General features: G+C 32.8%; 1 protein-coding gene across 20 annotated transcripts in view; it reads left to right on the top strand.

Moving 5' to 3' along the window:
- The window catches only part of WNK1 (WNK lysine deficient protein kinase 1), a 132,587-nt gene that overhangs the window by 75,223 nt on the left and 38,485 nt on the right, over positions 1 to 18,879 (top strand). For 19 of the 20 annotated variants that reach the window (XM_016131759.2, XM_016131744.2, XM_016131739.2 and 16 more), the window contains exons 5-8: positions 14,168 to 14,256; positions 15,886 to 16,105; positions 17,194 to 17,527; positions 18,254 to 18,441. In XM_016131759.2, the coding sequence (XP_015987245.2) occupies positions 14,168 to 14,256; positions 15,886 to 16,105; positions 17,194 to 17,527; positions 18,254 to 18,441 (831 nt within the window). Of the gene's footprint in view, positions 1 to 2,931; positions 9,894 to 14,167; positions 14,257 to 15,885; positions 16,106 to 17,193; positions 17,528 to 18,253; positions 18,442 to 18,879 lie in introns of those variants that run through there. The other variant, XM_016131757.2, reaches the window with a different exon arrangement.

The raw sequence follows: 18,879 nt of genomic DNA, 5'->3' as shown, positions 1-18,879 counted from the left end.
TCATTTAAACCTTTATTATGAGATATGTAAGTTCTCATTCCCTCCTACCATAAAGTTTATTTATCTGAGTTAAAAGTAATGCTCTTAACCCACGCTCCTTTGTTCACAGACTTTTCCCTGAAAGGGTTAAAACTGATATAACTAATTTCTTAAAACTTTTTTTTTCAGTGCCTACAGCACCTGGTATTCCTAGGTAGTCTCCCATCCAAGTACTAACCAGGCCTGACTCTGCCTAGCTTCTGATGAGATTGGGCACATTCAGGGTGGCATTGCTATAGTAAATCATTTATAAGTACATACAGTGTTTAAGGTATAAATGAAAACATTACTCTAGTTCAAATTACACATAGTGATTAATCTCTACCAGAGATATTTCCAGAGTTGTCCACTTGAAACCGTAACAAGTTTGAGAACCACTGTTCCAAGGGCTTGATAAAATTTAGGTTAAAGATTTTTTTGCCAAAATAATTAATATGTGGCACTGTGTATTTCAAGAGGCACATAGTATCTAGTTAACTCATTTTTAGGGTTTATGAACCAGTATCCTTTATTTATATTCCAACAATGATGAATGTTTTAATACTTGAACAGACTAGAAGAGGAAAATATACATAAGATAACCATATGTTTAAACATTCTCTGCCATCTCTCTTAGCACCGGCCTGTTGATCTTGCAGTATTTCTAATTCGTAACGGGTCGTTTTCATTATGTACCAGCAGAAAATCGCTTTGTTGTTTTGTAGGCTGCTGTTAGAAACACTGATGAGGCATCGACTGGGCTGTCTCTGTTATTTAGTGATAAATGTCTTTGATTAATCTTGTAAATTTAGTTCCTGGACACTTCTCTAAACAGAGTTGGTACTTAAAATGTTTCACAGAATCATGGATTTTTAGATTTCTTTGTATAAAATAAATATAAAAATAACTCCATTACTTAAAGAAATCAAGTTATAAATTATATGGTAGTACCAACTTTCTAAAATGCAGATTTTACAGGTGACCTGTATTAAATGTTATTCCTGTTCCAAACCTAACCCAGCATATATGATTAACTAGTTAAAAATAACGATCGTGTAGGATGAGTAGGTGAAAAATATGGCTAAACTCTGTTGATTAAAAGTTGCTTACCAGACGCTCAGGGCTAAAAGCAGTACGTTTCAGACTATCAGGTGTAGCACTGCTGTAATATTAAATAAAAATTTATATAGGTAATTATTTGATAAAAGTAAAGAAAAATTAGATTTTTAAGAAAAGGCACTAATAAAGAAATGCATCTTTATTTGCAAATGCAAACTCTAGCTCAATTGAGAAGAAAGTCTTCTCGAAAGAATTCTTTGGTATTAGTTTAATGGAACCTAGAAAGACCAATATCACTCTTTCCATATTCTTAGTATAGTATTTACCCTGTTGTCAGTTTTTCAATGTTTTTTTTTTTTTTGAGATAATATTCACATACCACAAAATTCATCATTTAAATCATTTTAAGGTTTTAGTATATTCACAGTGGTTTGCAGTCATCACCACTAATGCCAGAACCTTTCCATTACTCCAGAAAAAGAAACCCCATTAGCAATCACTCCTCATTCCCCTTACCACCCAGCCCCTGGCTACCAACATTATACTTTTGGTCTCCATAGATTTAATTTGCCTATTGTGGATATTTCATACAAATGGAATTATACAATATATATCCTTTTGTGTTATGTTTCGTTTGTGTTATGCTTTGACTTAGCATAATGTTTCAAGGTTTATCCATGTTATATAATTAATCAGTATTTAATTCTTTTTTGTGTATGAATAACATTTCATTGTATGGATATACCATATTTGTTATGTTCAGCAGGTTCTATACCCTTTAGTTCTATATTTTCTTCTTTTCTCATTGTTAAACTATATGAACCTATAGCCACCCTCACCTCTGGAGAGGGTTTGAGAACAGGAAGGATGAAATATAATGATGTCTTAAAAGGTATTGTCCTAGAACCTGATTTATTAAATTTTTATTTATACATACTGTATAGCATATGGCATATTATAGGTACTCAGTACTGTTTTGAAGAATGAAGGGAATCCCAAATATAATCAGTTAGACAGTATGTAAGATTCAGAGAGTTGAATTTATCCTGCAAAAGGGGAACGAAACAATGTCACCTTTGAAATATTAACAAAATCATCTTACTAAAATGAAATTGAATAGTAGCAAGTAGAAACTAATGCACATATAAAAGCAATACATTTTATAGAATAGGAAAAATATTTGGTACAAATAAAGCAGAAAACAATAACTTAAATAGTTAGAAAGAGTCAAAATTCCAGGACTAGAAAGTGTGTGTGGTTTTTTGTTTCTCCATAATTTTTATCCTGTAATTACTCTCACTTTGTTCTCTGAGATTTCATAGGGAAAACTAAATAGTAATTTCACATATTAGTCCTTCAAATTTTTTAAGACTATTCCTGATATCATGAGTCCTTTCTGGTTGAGCCCCATAATTTTTAGTTTTTAGACTATAATTTCTTGAGGGAAGGGGTTTATATGCATAACTGGAAGAGGGAGGTGCTCAGCAATTGTTTTCTTGACCTAAAGGAGACTAAATAAGGACAGAAAACTCATAATTGAACATAAATAATTTGGCAAGGTTATAAGACATTGCAAAAGTTTACTATTAGAGGTCCGAGATTCTGTCCATTGAGACCTTTTGAGAAGGGATCAAGATAGCAGCTACCAGACTTGAATGATTTGAGGCAGTGGCTCTCAAATTCTTTTGTACCAGGCCCTTTTTATACTCTTAAAATTATTGAGGACCCCAAAGATTTTTTGTTTACTTTTGTTTTATCTAGTTTACCATATTAGAAATTAACGTGGAATTTTATAATGTATTCAGTAATTTAAAAATAATAAGCCCCATATATGTTGACAATAACATTTCACAAAAAAATAATTTTTTCAAATACCAATTTAAAAATTTAGTGAGAAGAATGACAGTTTTACATTTTGCAAATATCTTTAATGTCTGGTCAAAAGGAAGACAGCCAGATTCTCATATCCGCTTCTGCCTTCAGTTTGTGGCAATATATTGTTTTGGTTGAAGTATGTGAAGACAATCTGGCCTCCAGCAGATCATGCCCTTAGAAAGTGAAGTACCTTGTAGGTCTCTCGAAAGGGTCTTGGGGCTTCTTAGGGTTCTTCATACCACACTTTGAGAATCACTAGTATTTAGATCTTTGCTATGCAAAGTGCAGTTCCTACACCAGCAGAAGCTGCATCCTTAGGGCACTTCTTTAAAAATGTAAAATTTTGGCCCCATCCCAGATGGATTGAATGAAAACCTTCATTTTACAAGATCCAAAGATAATTCATGTATATATTAAAGTTTGGGAAATGTGAGCTGCAATAGCAATCACCTGAGGTCCCTGTCAGTTCTGTGTACCTTATTTTTGCTCAAATAAATTAAAAATACATTAAATAATATAATACCAAACATTATTTGAATAAATTATCATCCCATCGTTCATGGAACCTTTTTACTAGCATTATAAGTAACCAAACTGACTAAGAAATTTAAATCTATAATTGTATTATTTTTTTCTGCTTTATTAAGGAATTGCTTTTTAAAACAAAACAATGAGTCAGGCTGTAGAAAAGATAGAATAAAAAGCTTGCCGAGTTCTTTAAGTCAATTGGAGCTGTGTTAGAATTTTTAGTTTCTAAGTATATGGAAGACATACTTGTGCTTTATTTTCCTCTCAGCTGTGAAAATTTAGTTCTATATTATCTATAGTCCATTATTCTATACTATCTGTTCTATGCTATTTCTTATCTGAGAAATGCTGTCATGATTTCACAAATCTCCAGTCCTATATTCTGGCTTCCGATGAAGAATAAAAAGGACTATATCCTTTTTAAATTACCTAAAGTTTTTTTCATGTTTTGGGTGCTGAGATAAATGTGAGGGATCTAAGTAGATTATATGATAATTTATGTCATTATATAAACAATAATGATAACTTTGTGTTGAGATATACCATGAAATATTATTATATTTTCTCTTAAGTCTGCCTTTGATGTAAATTCAACCAAGTTTTTAAATGTATATGTTAGCATCAGTCCACCTAACTATTGCACATTTTAATGAAATATCCTTGGTTATCTGTTGAGAGATCATAGGGCTCTTTCATGTTAACTTTCCCCTGCCACCCCCTTGCCCCATGCCTCTATCACTCCAGATTTCTGGTTTCCATCTCAGATATGTTGTATATACCCAATTAGTTATCAGGAAGCTTTACCCTCCTGAACACAAGATCTTCTGTAGGTTTGGCACTAACTTAGAAAAGGGGTACAAAGAATCGTCCATCTTTTTAGGTCCACCTTTTTAGATCTGAAGGTCACAGAACTCTATAGTCAGTTGAACCATAATCTCTAGTTCTCAGTTTCTTTTAAATTTATTTTAACAATTCATTTATTTAACAGCTATTAATTAGGTATCTTCTATGTGCCAGTTTGAGGTTACAACAGTGAATGAGACAATGGGCTTTGTTGTTCCTCCCACCTTCTAGTAGGGAAGGTAAACACTGAAGTAGTAATTACAGTAATGTGGGTGGATTTTATGGACATAACAAAGTAAGGGTTTTTGAACTTGAGAGGGTTAAAAACAATATTCCTGAAAATGTGTGTTTAAACAGAATTTTATTAGCCTACTGTGAACAGGGATGCTGAGGCAAGTCTATATAAAGTAGCTTCAGTCCTCTGGCACTCTTTACCAGAAATATTTCTAGGATTCTTGGCTGAAAGTCATGCCAATATTGCTCCCTCATCTGTTTCCACCATACTCTACCTATATTTTATTAATGTCATATAATAATAATATTGACATTAACTGTTGTCTCCCTATTAGAATTGAGCCTCTCGTGCACAGGTTTCTCTTTTCCTCTTAGATCAATTCACTGCAACATGTCTGAGCCTGCCAGGGTACACTGCCATGCAAATAGCCAATGATAGTAGTGTAAATATTAATATACATCCTCTGTGCCAGATATTTCATTAAACGCTTTGCATGTATTATTTAATTTAATTCTTCCAGCAACTCTTGGGCAGGAAGGTAAATACTACTCTTATCAACACTATAAATGAACAGACTGAAGCCCAGGAAGGCTAGCCCAAGATTACATATCTAGAAAATAACAACTGTGATCCTAGATCACCTGCTTACATCAAAATGCTATACTGAATCCATAAATGTCGATTATAACGTCAGCCTGTGACCTGAGGGCATTTGAATCTGTGTAAGTGCCAATGTGAAGGGGATAAAATGTAGACTGTGTTTTAATAATTACATTCTATAGTGCACTCATGATAAACTGTTATATGCTAGTGTTTTGTACATGCAATTCATTCAGATCTCTTAAGTGTTACTTATTCAGAGAGGCCTTCCCTACCAATCTAAAACATTCTTAAGTACATTTTACTACTATCCCTTTCATGGTTTTATTTTTCTTCATGGCTTTTACCACAGCCTCACAGTATTTATCTAAAGCCCCAAAAGAATTCAAAAGGGATTTTATTTGACTTATTCTTTGCTATATTCCTAGTATTTAGAAACTGGCAAGTCATAGACACTCAGTATTTGTGAAATGAATGCATAAATACACAATTGAACACAACGTGAAACACACTTTTATGTTGCTTGTGGAGGAAATGTGCTCTGGAGTTGGGTCTGCTTGAGTTCAAATCACAGCAGTGTCATTTCTTAGCTGTGACACCTTGGGCAAGTTATTTAACTTCTCTGAAACTAAGGTAAACGTTTATGAGAATTAAGGATATAGAAAATAGTAGAGTGCTTGACATGCAGTTATCAAGTACTTATTAGTTATTGCCATTATTATTATTAACATCATTATGACATGCTTAGTAGTGAAAGAAGACTCTTATTCTGGTCTTATCTATTGACATTAACCAAATTGCAGTGACTAAAATGTATTTAATGAACTTAAAGTCAGGTTTTAGATGAGAGCAAATGAACTTATATTTATTTGTAATCTCACTTTTTTCTTGCCAGTCACCTCGCAAAGTGCTTTGCATATACTATCTAATTTTAATTATTGTAATATTTTCTATTTTGGTAAGTAGTATGTATATAGTAGATAGTATCTTTACTTCATAGATAAGAAAGTAAGAGGTTAAACATTTTGCCCAAAGTAATGCAGGAGAAATAATAATAATTTTTATAATTTCAGAAATCAACCATCTCTAACATAACACTAATGCAAACCTTAAAATTGTTTTCTTTACCTGTTTTTGTTTTTTAATCTTTTTTTTTCTAGATCTCAAAAGGAAAAAATCTGAAAGTAAAAAACTTCAGGTACCTAGGTAGTAATAAAACTAGTATCATAGGTTTGAGCCCTGTGTAAAAGAGAAAAACTTGTTGTTTTGAAAATCTCTGTCATTAAAATGAGAAAATCCAAAAAAGAGTAGTAATGTACTTGGTGTAATTTTTGTCTGCTATTAAAAGAAGAAACTACAGTAAGCAATGGCATCAATTTTTTTATATGAAAGATACAGTGTATTTGAGCTTGGAGCAGTACACAAGCTTTCATGTATCCAGAGAGTAATAAGCCTTGGGAAATCATGAGGTAAACTAATTTTCTTTGATAGAACTAGCTGGATTTGGTAGAGAGTTTGAAGAGGCTTGTTTTCCAATGGGATCATAAGGTATGTTCAAATTCCTGTAAACTAATGGTTCATACCAGTAAGAATCTGGCTGAATCCAGCCTCATAACAACCAAGTTAGAAATAATGGGGATTTTTAATTACTTTGTTTATGTAATTTGACTTTGTCACTGATTCCATTAGCCTTTGAATTGCAAGGTTTGAACATTCTGTCTGGGAAAAACAGAATTAAAGCAGTTAGGGTAAAATTCCTTTTAGTTTTTATATAACAGTTTGTAATTCACACTACTTTTTTTTACAGAAAGAGTGGAGACTGATTCCCGATTAGATAGGGTTTGAAAAGTTGAGGGAAATGTTGCGTTTTTTGCTTTTAGCAGCTGGGTTTTTGTGTGCTGTCCCAGAGATCTGAATCTACTGGAATTAGCTGAAATGGTTCCTTTATAAATTTTATTTGTTTCTATCCAATATGTTTGCATTATGCATAGAAAAGAAAATTGTGTGTCATGTGCTGTATCTTGGGGACATTTTGAATCATTTTCAGAGTCATTCCATTACTCTACTGTGATTTGATTAAGATTAAAGGTTCTTATTCTTAATCAGACTGTTAATCTTAAACCAAACAGTTCTGGGTATCATTCCCAGTGTTTTAGATGCTAAGAACAATTGTGAAACCCTTATTTTAGAATTTCTCAGAAAAGCTTGTTTTACTTATCTACACTGGATGTTGATTTATATATTATAAGACATTAGACTATACAGTAAAAACAGGTAGGGTATAGAAAGATGGTTTTTATATTTAAATAAATTGTAATACTATTGAATTTTCTGATATCTTATAAATAATTTATATGCCAGAAGATTCATACTTTGTAATTGCTGCTTTCTCATTATATATCATTTGAGGTATACCATGAGAGGAGTATAGAGCTCGGCTAAAAAAAGGGGAGAGTAAAAGAGTATTCTTGTCAGTGAAGATGTACAAGAATTAAGTATTCAGTGAACAAGTAACCAGTTTGGACTTAATTTGGTATATAGAAGTAGATAGAAATTGGATTGTGAGGGCTTTTCACAACAGATTAAAGAAATGAAAAACACTGTAACATGGACTAGAAGTAACATTGAACTATACATGGTAGAATCTGATTTCTGGTTTTTGCTTTACCATTGATTAGGCCCTTCCCCATTGGAATATAGACTCCACTTGTTTTATTCTAGGTGCTGAAGATAATGCAATATATCTAGTAGGTGTCTTGTACCTGCTAGACTAGCTAGACTAGACTAGACTAGATCAGATTAGACACTCTGTAGATGCCAGTTGAATTAATTTATAAATCCTGACTTAGACATGGTATTAATTTCTGGCCCACAGTTGTCTTATTTGAACAAGGAGGGACTCTTAGATTTTTTTGTAGATCTGTAATTAATTCTGTGGCCATCCCGTAGGTATGAACTAGTAACCATTTTTAAGCAGTGTGATGTGAGTAAAATGATGTCAGGTGATTGTAAATGAATAAATATCAGATGATTAAATGAAGCCAGATTGTTGAGCTGGCCACAGTGTAAACTAAAAATTGGAGATGGAGAGAATGGAAATGGTGAGGCCCATCTTAAATTGGTCTAAGCTTAATGAGGTGAATTTTTGATCATTTGGACTTTGTTGGTGACAGATGTTATGCAAAAGAAGTGATGATTTTGAGAGGTAACAAGTCAGTATATACTGAAAATTTTTATTTGATATATAGAAAAGGCCAGTCCTTATAGATCTAGATATTTGTGTCTACATTATATCTTTGTCCCAAAAAAGCTACCTCATTTTGGTTTCGTTTGTTGCCCATTAGTTTAAAAACCTACCCACCTCTTTATATCTGATAAACTTATGAAACAGTTTAGCTCTTTCATTTTCATTTAGCTAACCATAAAGCTGAACAGGCTAACACAGACACTTAAGTTAGAGATAATTGTTGGACCATTGCTATATTTCTGACCAATACCTGACATCCTCGACTGTCTACTTGGTAGTGATGAATTGTGTTGAGCCAGAGATCAGTGGTAACTACTTTTAAATAGCTTGTTAGAATATACAGTCTTTCTAGCCTTTAGAGAAGTATTCCTACCAAATAGCTTATAAGCCCTTAACTTATGCTACTTTTGTTTAGAAATTGAAACCTTAGTACCCACTGTCTTGATGGGGATTCAAGCTTACCAAATTACAAGGGATAGGACTTTATTCTGTTACCTGTTAAAACAGTGCAATGAACAGTGCTTTTTCTCCCATCTCTGTTAATGCCACGAACAAAAACTTTTCCTTAATCACTAAAATCAAAGGAGTTATTTGGATCCATGACTCTTCCTGGCAATGGAAATATCTTTAGGTAGAAATGCGCATTTTCCTTTTTACTAGAGGGGAAAGGAGAAGAATAAATTCTTACCAGTTCCGTGTACCAATTCAAAGCTGTTTGTTTACTTTCTAATATATCATAAGACAGTTTACCTTAATGTTACCACTTTTTAAATCAGGTAAACAGAGGAACTATTATTTACACTTTTCAAGTGAGTTCAAGGGATATGGCCCAGGTCACACAGACTTGGTTTCTGAGAGATTTATCTGAGAACCCAGCCCAGGTATTGTGATTTCCTTTGGCTACGTATTCTGAGTTTACATTTTGGTCATTGAACTTAATATCCACTTTCTTTTAAAAGCATAGTTCCAATGCGATTAGGGGAAAGGGAATGTTTAGGTAAGTAGATTTCTAATGTAGGTTTTGATGTCAAGGAGGCAGAACCTGTGGACATAATGGGTGGAGCTTTGAGCAAGTGAAAATTTCATTTTGCTTGTCCAGGGACCTGTTGCTGTTGGAAGAGAAGCAGGAAGAATAGTAATAGAACACTTTCCCAGCTGTTCAGAAGATAGTTTGTTTAAGGGGCCGATCTAGAATAAGTAGATTGTTAGCTGAGCAGAGTAAACCCATATCTGAGAATTAGGAAAGCATGGCTAGTGTGAAACAAGAAATTATGCTTCAGTCTGACTTTGATGTCTGTCTTGCTTATGCTGGGGGCTAATTTACTCCATTAATTTACGTCTTATCCCTTTCCCCTCGTATTTTCCTGTAACTGTAACAAGTCTATTTTGCCTTTTCTCATGGATTTTACAAAGGAAGATTTTTGCTCAGTGTTTGTCATTGTAAATTCTCATTGCTGCTGCTGCCCTCAAAAGGATTGTGTAAATGAGGTAGGTAAGAATTTCCAATATTTACAAAAGGTGGTATATTATGGTCATTTGGTGATAAGTATAGAAAGTATTGAAATCATTTATTTCAGAATGCTTTTTAAAATATTTAAAGTTTTGTAACTTACACTACATTTTGTGTGAAGAGGAGAAAAAGGCTTTTCTCAATTCAGAATGTTAAGAGATGGTTTATTTTTATGAGAGGGTAGTTAAATATTACTTTAACAAGTTTGAAACTTAAGCTTTTAAGAAGCAAGTACTGACAGTTTTTAATAGCTAGAAATTGAACCACAAAAATACTATATTATGACTCACTTTTATTATTCTAGCAGATTAGTTGGCAAACCATAAGTATATAGAATTCAAAGATAAACATTTATCTTATATCGGTGTGCCTTTGTGGAGTCACAGTTTTTTTTCACTACATTTAAGATTCCACAAAAGTAGCCTTCATTTTTTAAGAGAATACATAATTTTGTATAACCCCAAAAATATCTTAAATAGATTATCAAGTCATTTTGCAAAGAAACATATTACAGTACCATGTCAAAAAACATAATGTGGTACTACTGCCTAAAGAGAGATTCTTTGAATTACAGAAGTAGGCAGAATTATTTCTAGAGCCAGTAGGTTGCTATCTCTGGAAGAAGGAGTAAGAGAGTATGTGTTTGTAACTATTTATTTTTCTTATACATAAAAACATTAGCCCAACTTAATCTACATTAGTTCTCTGCTTTGTTTTTCTGTTTTTGCACCTCATTCAGAATAGGTAAGCAAAACTTTGTTTTTACTGGTCAGAACAAGACTAGAATAGGGCTATGTGGTATTAAATAAGGAAGTAAAGAAAAAGGGATGACATTTGGCTGTAAGTGGATCATCGTTGAAATATGTGAACTAAAAGGAAAAAAGATGAAATCTTTTATTATTAAAACATATTCTCATTATTTGTTCTGTCTGGTGGTTAAAACCATGTTTTAGAATAACCTTGACCAACTTTTTTAATTAAAAAATTATCAGTTACAAAAAATATTTAAAAATACATCATTTTCTTATCTCTTAAGAACAAGAAGCCCATCAATATGAAGTGTATATCAAATCTGTACTTGTTTATTTTACTCAGTTTTCTATTATATGTCCCAGATGACTTTTCCGTAGGTCACTTTAAGGGTCAATGCAGTTTTATACCCATTTTTACATTTTTGGGGTCATTTTTAATAGACAATATCTACATATTCTTGTGTCTTCTGAAATGATTGAGGATACCTCTGCTAGATATTTTGATAATCCTGACTTCTTGATGGTAGCTGACTGGTGAAATTTCTTCTTATGTTTTTAATTTTCTGAATTGAGTAACAGTAAGAGCAGCCTTAATCATTTACCAGCTGCTGGACTGGTAATGTGTGTCTCCATTTTATTGGCTACTTTGGCACCTGCAATATGTTTTTTAAGGCAGCAGTGATATCTAAACATGTAGAGTTTTACTGCCAGGAGGCCATACTACATTCCCTTAAATGTATGTTTTGTGTAACATTGGTATGGAATTTTGTATACCTAAACCTTGGCTGTCGGTTGAGAAAAAATAGCTTAACCTAGTAAATTCATGGCATTATATGATGCACAGTTGCTGGTTTTATTATTATATTTCAGTTCGTTCAGCTAGTATTTCTCTGTGTAAATAGGAATTCGTAAAGTCATGAATGTATAGGATTAACAAGAACATTATTTATTGTTAAGGATAACCAAAGATGAAATAGGTTTACTATGGAGCTTGGTGATTATTTTTCAAGAGAATTCTTTGCTTTCTTTTAACCCTAAGCTTTATTATCTTTGGTGATTGTCTTTGAACTCAAAAGTGGCCTTAGGTCAGCAAACTTAATTCAGAGAACTTTCAACCTATATATTACATTTGATTGTTACTGCTGTGAATACAGATAGGTAAGTTGGACAGGGATTACCCCCATTTGCTACTCAGGGAATCTGAAACTCAACTGTTTATATTTGTCCATTTCATACTGAATTCAAGTTTTCTGTTGAATCTTTTCATCTTTCCAATATACCTATGCTAAAATGAAACAGAGGAGTCTTTTAATATAATCAGTGTGTATGTGCTTTACTAACTTAATATATGTAGAGTTTTTCTGCCGGAGGTCCAAACCACATTCCCCTAAAATGTGTTTATGGACAAATGAACATTTTTCTAGTCATATTGTATATTCTCTTCAGCCACTTTTCTGTAACATTTGTAATTTTTTACATGCAAAGGCCAACAATGTATTAGGGTCCAGTTTTACCAGAAAACAGGCTTTCAGATAATTTTCTGCCAATCCTGAATGTTCTATGATTTTAATATACAGTATTTTAGATTGTTCTTACTGTTAACTTATAAATAGTATTTTAAAAAATCGCTTTTATACAGTTTTACATGTTTACTGTAGAAAATGATAAATATAAAACAAAATCTCCATTGTTTTATTACCTGAGAACTTTTAGAGTACATCATCTTTTTTTTTTCCTTAAGCAGTTCCTATTTTCTTAAGCCTTAGTTTGAAATATACCATACCATCTTGCTCAATTAAAGCAGCCTTTGCTTTAGCAGCACTTTCTTGTTTTCATTAGAAGAACTGTATGAAATCAAAGACCAGTTGAAAAAATTAATTTGCTGGATTTGAAAGTTAAGAAGACTGAGGAAAATACAAATTGTGATCTTTGTAGTCACTACTCAAAAATGAAATTAAATACATTGATTTAACTTTCTAATCAGACCTACTAGATAGTTCCTTGCTGTGAAAGATTAGCCCTAGAGGTAGAATCCTCCAAATTAGGACTTTTGAATAATGCAGTGAGTAATAATGAGACTTATCCCACAAGTCTAGTATTTAAAGACTTTTTAGAGCTAACCTTTTGATGTACAGTTGACTCTTGAACAACAACAATTTGAACTGTGCAGATCCACTTATACATGGATTTTTTTTCAATAAGTCTATATAGTACTGTAAATGTATTTTCCTTAAATGATTTTCTTAATAACATTTTCTCTTCTCTAGCTTACTTTAGTGTAAGAATACAGTATATAATATATATAACATACAAAATATGTGTTAATCAACTGTTAATATTATTGGTAAGGTCAATAGTAGGCGATTAGTTAAGTTTTTTGGGGAGTAAAAAGTTACAAGCAGATTTTCAACTGCTCGGTAGGTGGGGTTGGCACTCCTAACACTCATATTATATTGTTCGAGGGTCAACTGTATTTCAGTTCATCCTGTGAGATACTACATGAATTTCTGTGATTATCAAATTATCACTATTTTGATTTAATATATCTTGTCAGTCATGATTAGAATTTATATTCTGACTTTTCTAGTTCCTCTGCCCTTTTCCCCAATTCTTGTGTTTTGTGTGTTTATAGATTTATGGTGCCACTTGAACACTGTCTCAGTACAGCTACTTCAACTCAATTCATGTGATTACATAGGTGAAGTGGGAATTAGATAATGAGATGGTTTTTTTCCATATCACCTCTCAGATAGGAATATTTTGTTACTCTTATAGCTTATGTATATTTTCCACACATTGCTAAAATTTTTATTTGCAAAGAATTTATACTTTTATGAAGATTCTAAAGTATCACTGTGATGCTATTTAGTATTACATATACTAGTAGTATTGAGTTTTCTTCTGAAACTAATTGAATAATTTGTCTTTCATATCAGTCTAATATATCACTTTTCATTTTAAGTTTCATATGTAAGACAGTTTGCTCTTCAGTTTATCATGCCAAACCAATCCAAATCCTTATTAGCTCCTTGCTGAGTTTGTTAAAGGGTACTGTAATAATAGAATACCTGCCAAACGAAGCATGTGCATTCATGCCCACACGTTCACTGTTGAAAATAGTTAAATGTTATGTTGATTAATGTGTTAGGAAATAAGGTTGAACAAAAGATATTCTAAGCAACTAACATTTGGCCTTCCTTTTAGCCAATAATTTCCTTTACCTGAAATATAGCAGATGCTGACAACAGCCTAAATTTTTCCTTATCCACATATAGAGGCCATGGAAGTAAGTGACCCTACTACCTAACTAGTCCTTTTTATTTTCTTGTGGAAGCTTAATTGCTACTACCCAACTCTGAGCCTGCATGAACTAGCTCCTGCAGACAAATCAGAAAAAAAGCCAGGTTAATAAGAAGGCAATCTAAGAGTCAGCTGAAAGTCAAAGTTCAAAGGTCCTGTCTTCCTTAATAATTTTTTGTAACTGTTTTTATGGTTTTTAGGGGGTGAAACCAGCCAGTTTTGACAAAGTAGCAATTCCTGAAGTGAAGGAAATTATTGAAGGTTGCATTCGGCAAAACAAAGATGAAAGGTAAGTTGCCTCTTTTGACCTAAAATATAACATGCTCTGAATACAACGCTCAATCTAAGGTGTATTTAATACTTTACTTGTGATTAGTTTCTCCATTTATGTCATGTAATATCTTTAAAAGTAGAATTCTATCCATTGAAGGTAGTATTCAGATTTGATATACTGGAATGTTGTAAAAATGTGATTTGGTAGGGTTTAAACCAGAACATAGCTACTACATTTAATGAGGACTACTCACTTAAAGCATCAGCATGATTTATAAAACTCAATAGGGTTCAATCTCTCTCTAACAGCAGATCTCTGTTAGCATTTTATCCATTGAATTCTAAAAGGTGGAATAAAATTTTGGTTCTTTAAAATAGGCTCAACTATACAGGTCTTGATTTGCTTTTATTATGCCAGAATTGAAGAAGAGCAAAACATCAAAATTCCTTTGAGTAAAAAGAGATGACTTCGCCCAAAGCTTAGGAGGAGATCTGGCTTAGTCATTTGTACTAACAGAGGGCTTTTCTCAAAGGAGTGGCAGGTATTCGATCTGCCATGTAGCTGATTCATCACCCGTTAGGCATGGCAAAATTCCAGTGTCTGTTTTTGAAAAATAATCTTCCTTCACCGTTTGCCTCACCCTCCAAAAAAGAAAAAGTAGATCAGCTAATACAAATGTAAATTGTAAGTTGAGCATAGTCTACTTTCTGAAGAATGTGAGCAATCAAGTATATCAACCAAATTAAAGAATTTCCTATCTTTGCTTCTCTAGTCACATACTCTTTTCATAACTTTGTTATTTGGAAACACTTAACATCATGATCTTTAAGGCTTTTTAGTAGAAATTTAGTTTGGGTTTCTGTTTTTATTTACACTGATAGGAAAGGAGAGTCTTTAATATCTTTAAGAACTTTTTTTTACTATAAACAAAGGAATATTTGTCTCCAGTCTTTTCTTGTTTCTTTTCTGGATGGAATAGTTTATTAGATTACTGGTATTTGAGACCATTTATCTAAAGAAGATTATTCTACAATCAGACTTTTGCTTGCCTAGTACACAAATTATTGAACAAGGAATTGAGAGAATTTGGGGTGGTAAATTTAAGGCTATAGTAGAAGGCAATGAAATTGAAATCAAAAGATTTATTTTCAAGTTTCGATTCCACCATTTATGACTTTTATAACTATGAGCAAGATTTTCAAGCTCTCTTAACGTCCATTTCCTAATACTTAGGATATCTCATTGGATGTTGGTTAAGGATCAGACAAAATCATATATATAAGGCTTTTTGTTAACTATAAATGCTATATAAATGATGATGTGGCATTTTGAAGCTATGATAATTTTAGTATTGCTAGTGATAGGTACATTATTAACTAATATGAGATTAGATCATTAGATTTAAAAAGTTTCACTTTCACTTCTCATAAAAAAATGAGATGGTTATGATGTTCTTTAACTTGAGAATGAAACAATAATCACTATTTAAATGAAACAAGTAAAAATGAATTATAAAATTTTCTTTATTTTTCTTTTCACAGTCCTTTTTCATTATTCCAAGCATAATTATAATCAGCCACACTTGAAAATTATCTTTTCGGTCTAATGGCATTTTGTTTTGTTTTTTCCCCCTCTCTTTGGAAGATACTCCATCAAAGACCTTTTGAACCATGCCTTCTTCCAGGAGGAAACAGGGGTGCGGGTAGAATTAGCAGAAGAAGATGATGGAGAAAAGATAGCCATTAAATTATGGCTACGTATTGAAGATATTAAGAAATTAAAGGGAAAATACAAAGACAATGAAGCTATTGAGTTTTCCTTTGACCTGGAGAGGGATGTGCCAGAAGATGTTGCTCAAGAAATGGTAAATTATTAATCAGCCATTTAACAATTGCTGTAGGTTATAGACGTTGATATTGTTGAGTAAAAAGTAGTTTATAGAGCAGTGTGTTGGCATATCCCACTGATAAAAAATTGTGTTGATTAACATCCCAAAAAGTTATTTTTATTTGAAGAAAAGATATATAGACTTAGATATGTATAGGTATGGATGGATGGGTGGATAGAATAGAATAAAATATAGAGAGAAGAAAGAACAAACTAGAATGCATTCTTAATTTTGAAAGTCTGTGATGTTGAATGACTCTTAATTTTTGTAAGTCTATTTCTGTTAGAATGACAAGCTATGTTTTCTAAATATTGATACATTAGCCTTTGATCAGTCATTTGGATAAACCCTATAATAGATCATAAATTGCTTTTACTTTGAAGGGGATTTTCAAGATAAATTATTAGTAGGCAGCCTTTGGTGAATCATTTTTTGAAGTATTTCTAAAAGATCGCTTTTCAAAAAGGAAGCAATCAATTTTAGGCTTGCCATAGTGCCTAAAATAGCCATTTCCTATACAAAGATACAGAATATCTCTACTAGAATTTCTAAGAACCATTCAATAGTAGTTGCCTTTGAGAATGAGTCAGGTATGAAAGAGATATTTATTTTAGTTTTTTTATGCTGTTTGAAGTGTTTTCTTTTTTTTTACCTTTATATATTTACCACAGTTGTTTTATCTGGTTAACTGGTTGCCTAGTGAAAGGAAGTAAAAGCAACACAGATTAATGTTAGTGGTTACATGTGAGTGGGAAATAGAATGAATAGAGTAGAATGAGTTTTATTTGGTTTAAAAACCTTGGTTTTTGGTTCCTCATTGTTTTTGTTGTAAGGATTAAAGGTACACCCATTCCACAAGTTTCTACAAAAGTCCTGGCACAAACAGTGAGGAAATACATAATGTAGACCAGTAATTCCACAGTTTAAGACCAATCCTTACGGAGTTCTTTCTTCCCTGTCTTCTCTGTTTTTTTCCCCAAAAGTGCCTATTTTTTATTTGTTTTATATTTGGTTTGTTTTCTTTTATATCCTACTGCTTCCTAATGTATTTATTTAATCTGTAGGTAGAGTCTGGGTATGTCTGTGAAGGTGATCACAAGACTATGGCAAAAGCCATCAAAGATAGAGTGTCTTTAATTAAGAGAAAACGAGAGCAGCGGCAATTGGTGCGAGAGGAGCAAGAAAAAAGAAAGCAGGAAGAGAGCAGTCTCAAACAGCAAGTAGAACAGCAACCAAGTGCTTCCCAGGCAGGAATCAAGCAGCTCTCTTCTGCTAGCACCGGCATACCTACTGCCTCTGCCACTTCAGCTTCAGTTTCTACACAAGTAGAACCTGAAGAACCTGAGGCAGACCAACATCAACAACTACAGTACCAACAACCTAGTGTATCTGTGTTATGTAAGTATTTTAGGAAGTAGACAAATATGCTAAGGATATTTGTAATTGACTTTTTATCTTCTTGTTAATGATTTTGCACTGGCCTCTTGGTTTTGAATGATGAATCCAACATAAAATAAGTTTGAAATTGTTGCCATCTATCTTTCTTTCTATTGGTCCATGACCACTAGAAAAGAAGTGTGGAATAGTAAGGAAATGTGATTGGGATATAAAATGACTTTACAGGTTCCTTCATCTTAGAAATTCCAATATAATTAATGAAAAATGAACAAGTTTATGTTAGCTACTTAAAATTAAACCCATTAATCTGGTTTAGCTCTTTTAGCAAAGCTGAATAACATAAAGTAGAAACTAATGAGACTGCTTTAGTTGAACTTCCTGCTTAATGCTAAGAACCATTGACCTCCAAAGTTAAGACTGTGTAAGTTGTGTCAAATTTAAGGCTGACTAACAACATTCGATTTTATTTCCCTTATTCTTCAAGTAATAAGAGTCTGCGATAGCCAGGGAATTTTTTTTTTAAGACATTAAAACTCTTATCCATTTGGATCCCTCATTTAAACATAGAACTATACTTGGTAAATTAACTAGTGTTCATATTTTATTTAGTTTAGGTTTGTGCAAAGAGAAAATTAATTGACCCCAAAGGTTTGTGATGGGGAAAACATGAACCTCCTTTTTGTGATTTGTCTCTCTGTTTTTTTTGGCAATTCATTTCTTTTTCAGCCGATGGGACTGTTGACAGTGGTCAGGGATCTTCTGTCTTCACAGAATCTCGAGTCAGCAGCCAACAGACAGTTTCATATGGTTCCCAACATGAACAGGCACATTCTACTGGCACATTCCCAGGGCATACAGCTTCTGTTGTCCAAGCACAATCTCAGCCCCATGGTGTATATCCACCCTCAAGTATGGTAAGTAACTGTGTAAAAGAGTGGTAAGCCTATAATGAGAGCCAAGAGATAATGTGTTAAATTCAAATTCACATTCTTTATATTATTCAAAAATAACAGCATGAGTCTGAGATAGAAAATATAAATCTCATATTTCTGAAGGAAATATGTTTATAATAGCATATAATTAGAGTAGTTCAGGCAGGATAGGGGATATATATGTGTGCGTGTAGAGGGGGGAATTAGCTGAACTTCCTATGTGAAGAAAGTATGTATAAGGTTTAGACTGCTGCATTTGATTAAAGATAATGCTCTCTTTAGCATGTTAGAGTTGAAATTGTTCAGAGCAGCATTAGTTGGACATAAAAATGTTTTGGGGGTGGAGGTGAGGAGAGTTTTTCAAAAGCTTACTTATTAAAAGAATTACTAAGTATATTCTGTAAAATTACTTGTATAAAA

This window comes from Rousettus aegyptiacus, unplaced genomic scaffold (genome assembly GCF_014176215.1).
Source record: "Rousettus aegyptiacus isolate mRouAeg1 unplaced genomic scaffold, mRouAeg1.p scaffold_m13_p_2, whole genome shotgun sequence".
Taxonomy (NCBI): Eukaryota; Metazoa; Chordata; class Mammalia; order Chiroptera; family Pteropodidae; genus Rousettus; species Rousettus aegyptiacus.
The sequence above is the reverse complement of the archived record's forward strand: the minus strand, read 5'-3'. Positions and strand labels throughout refer to the sequence as shown.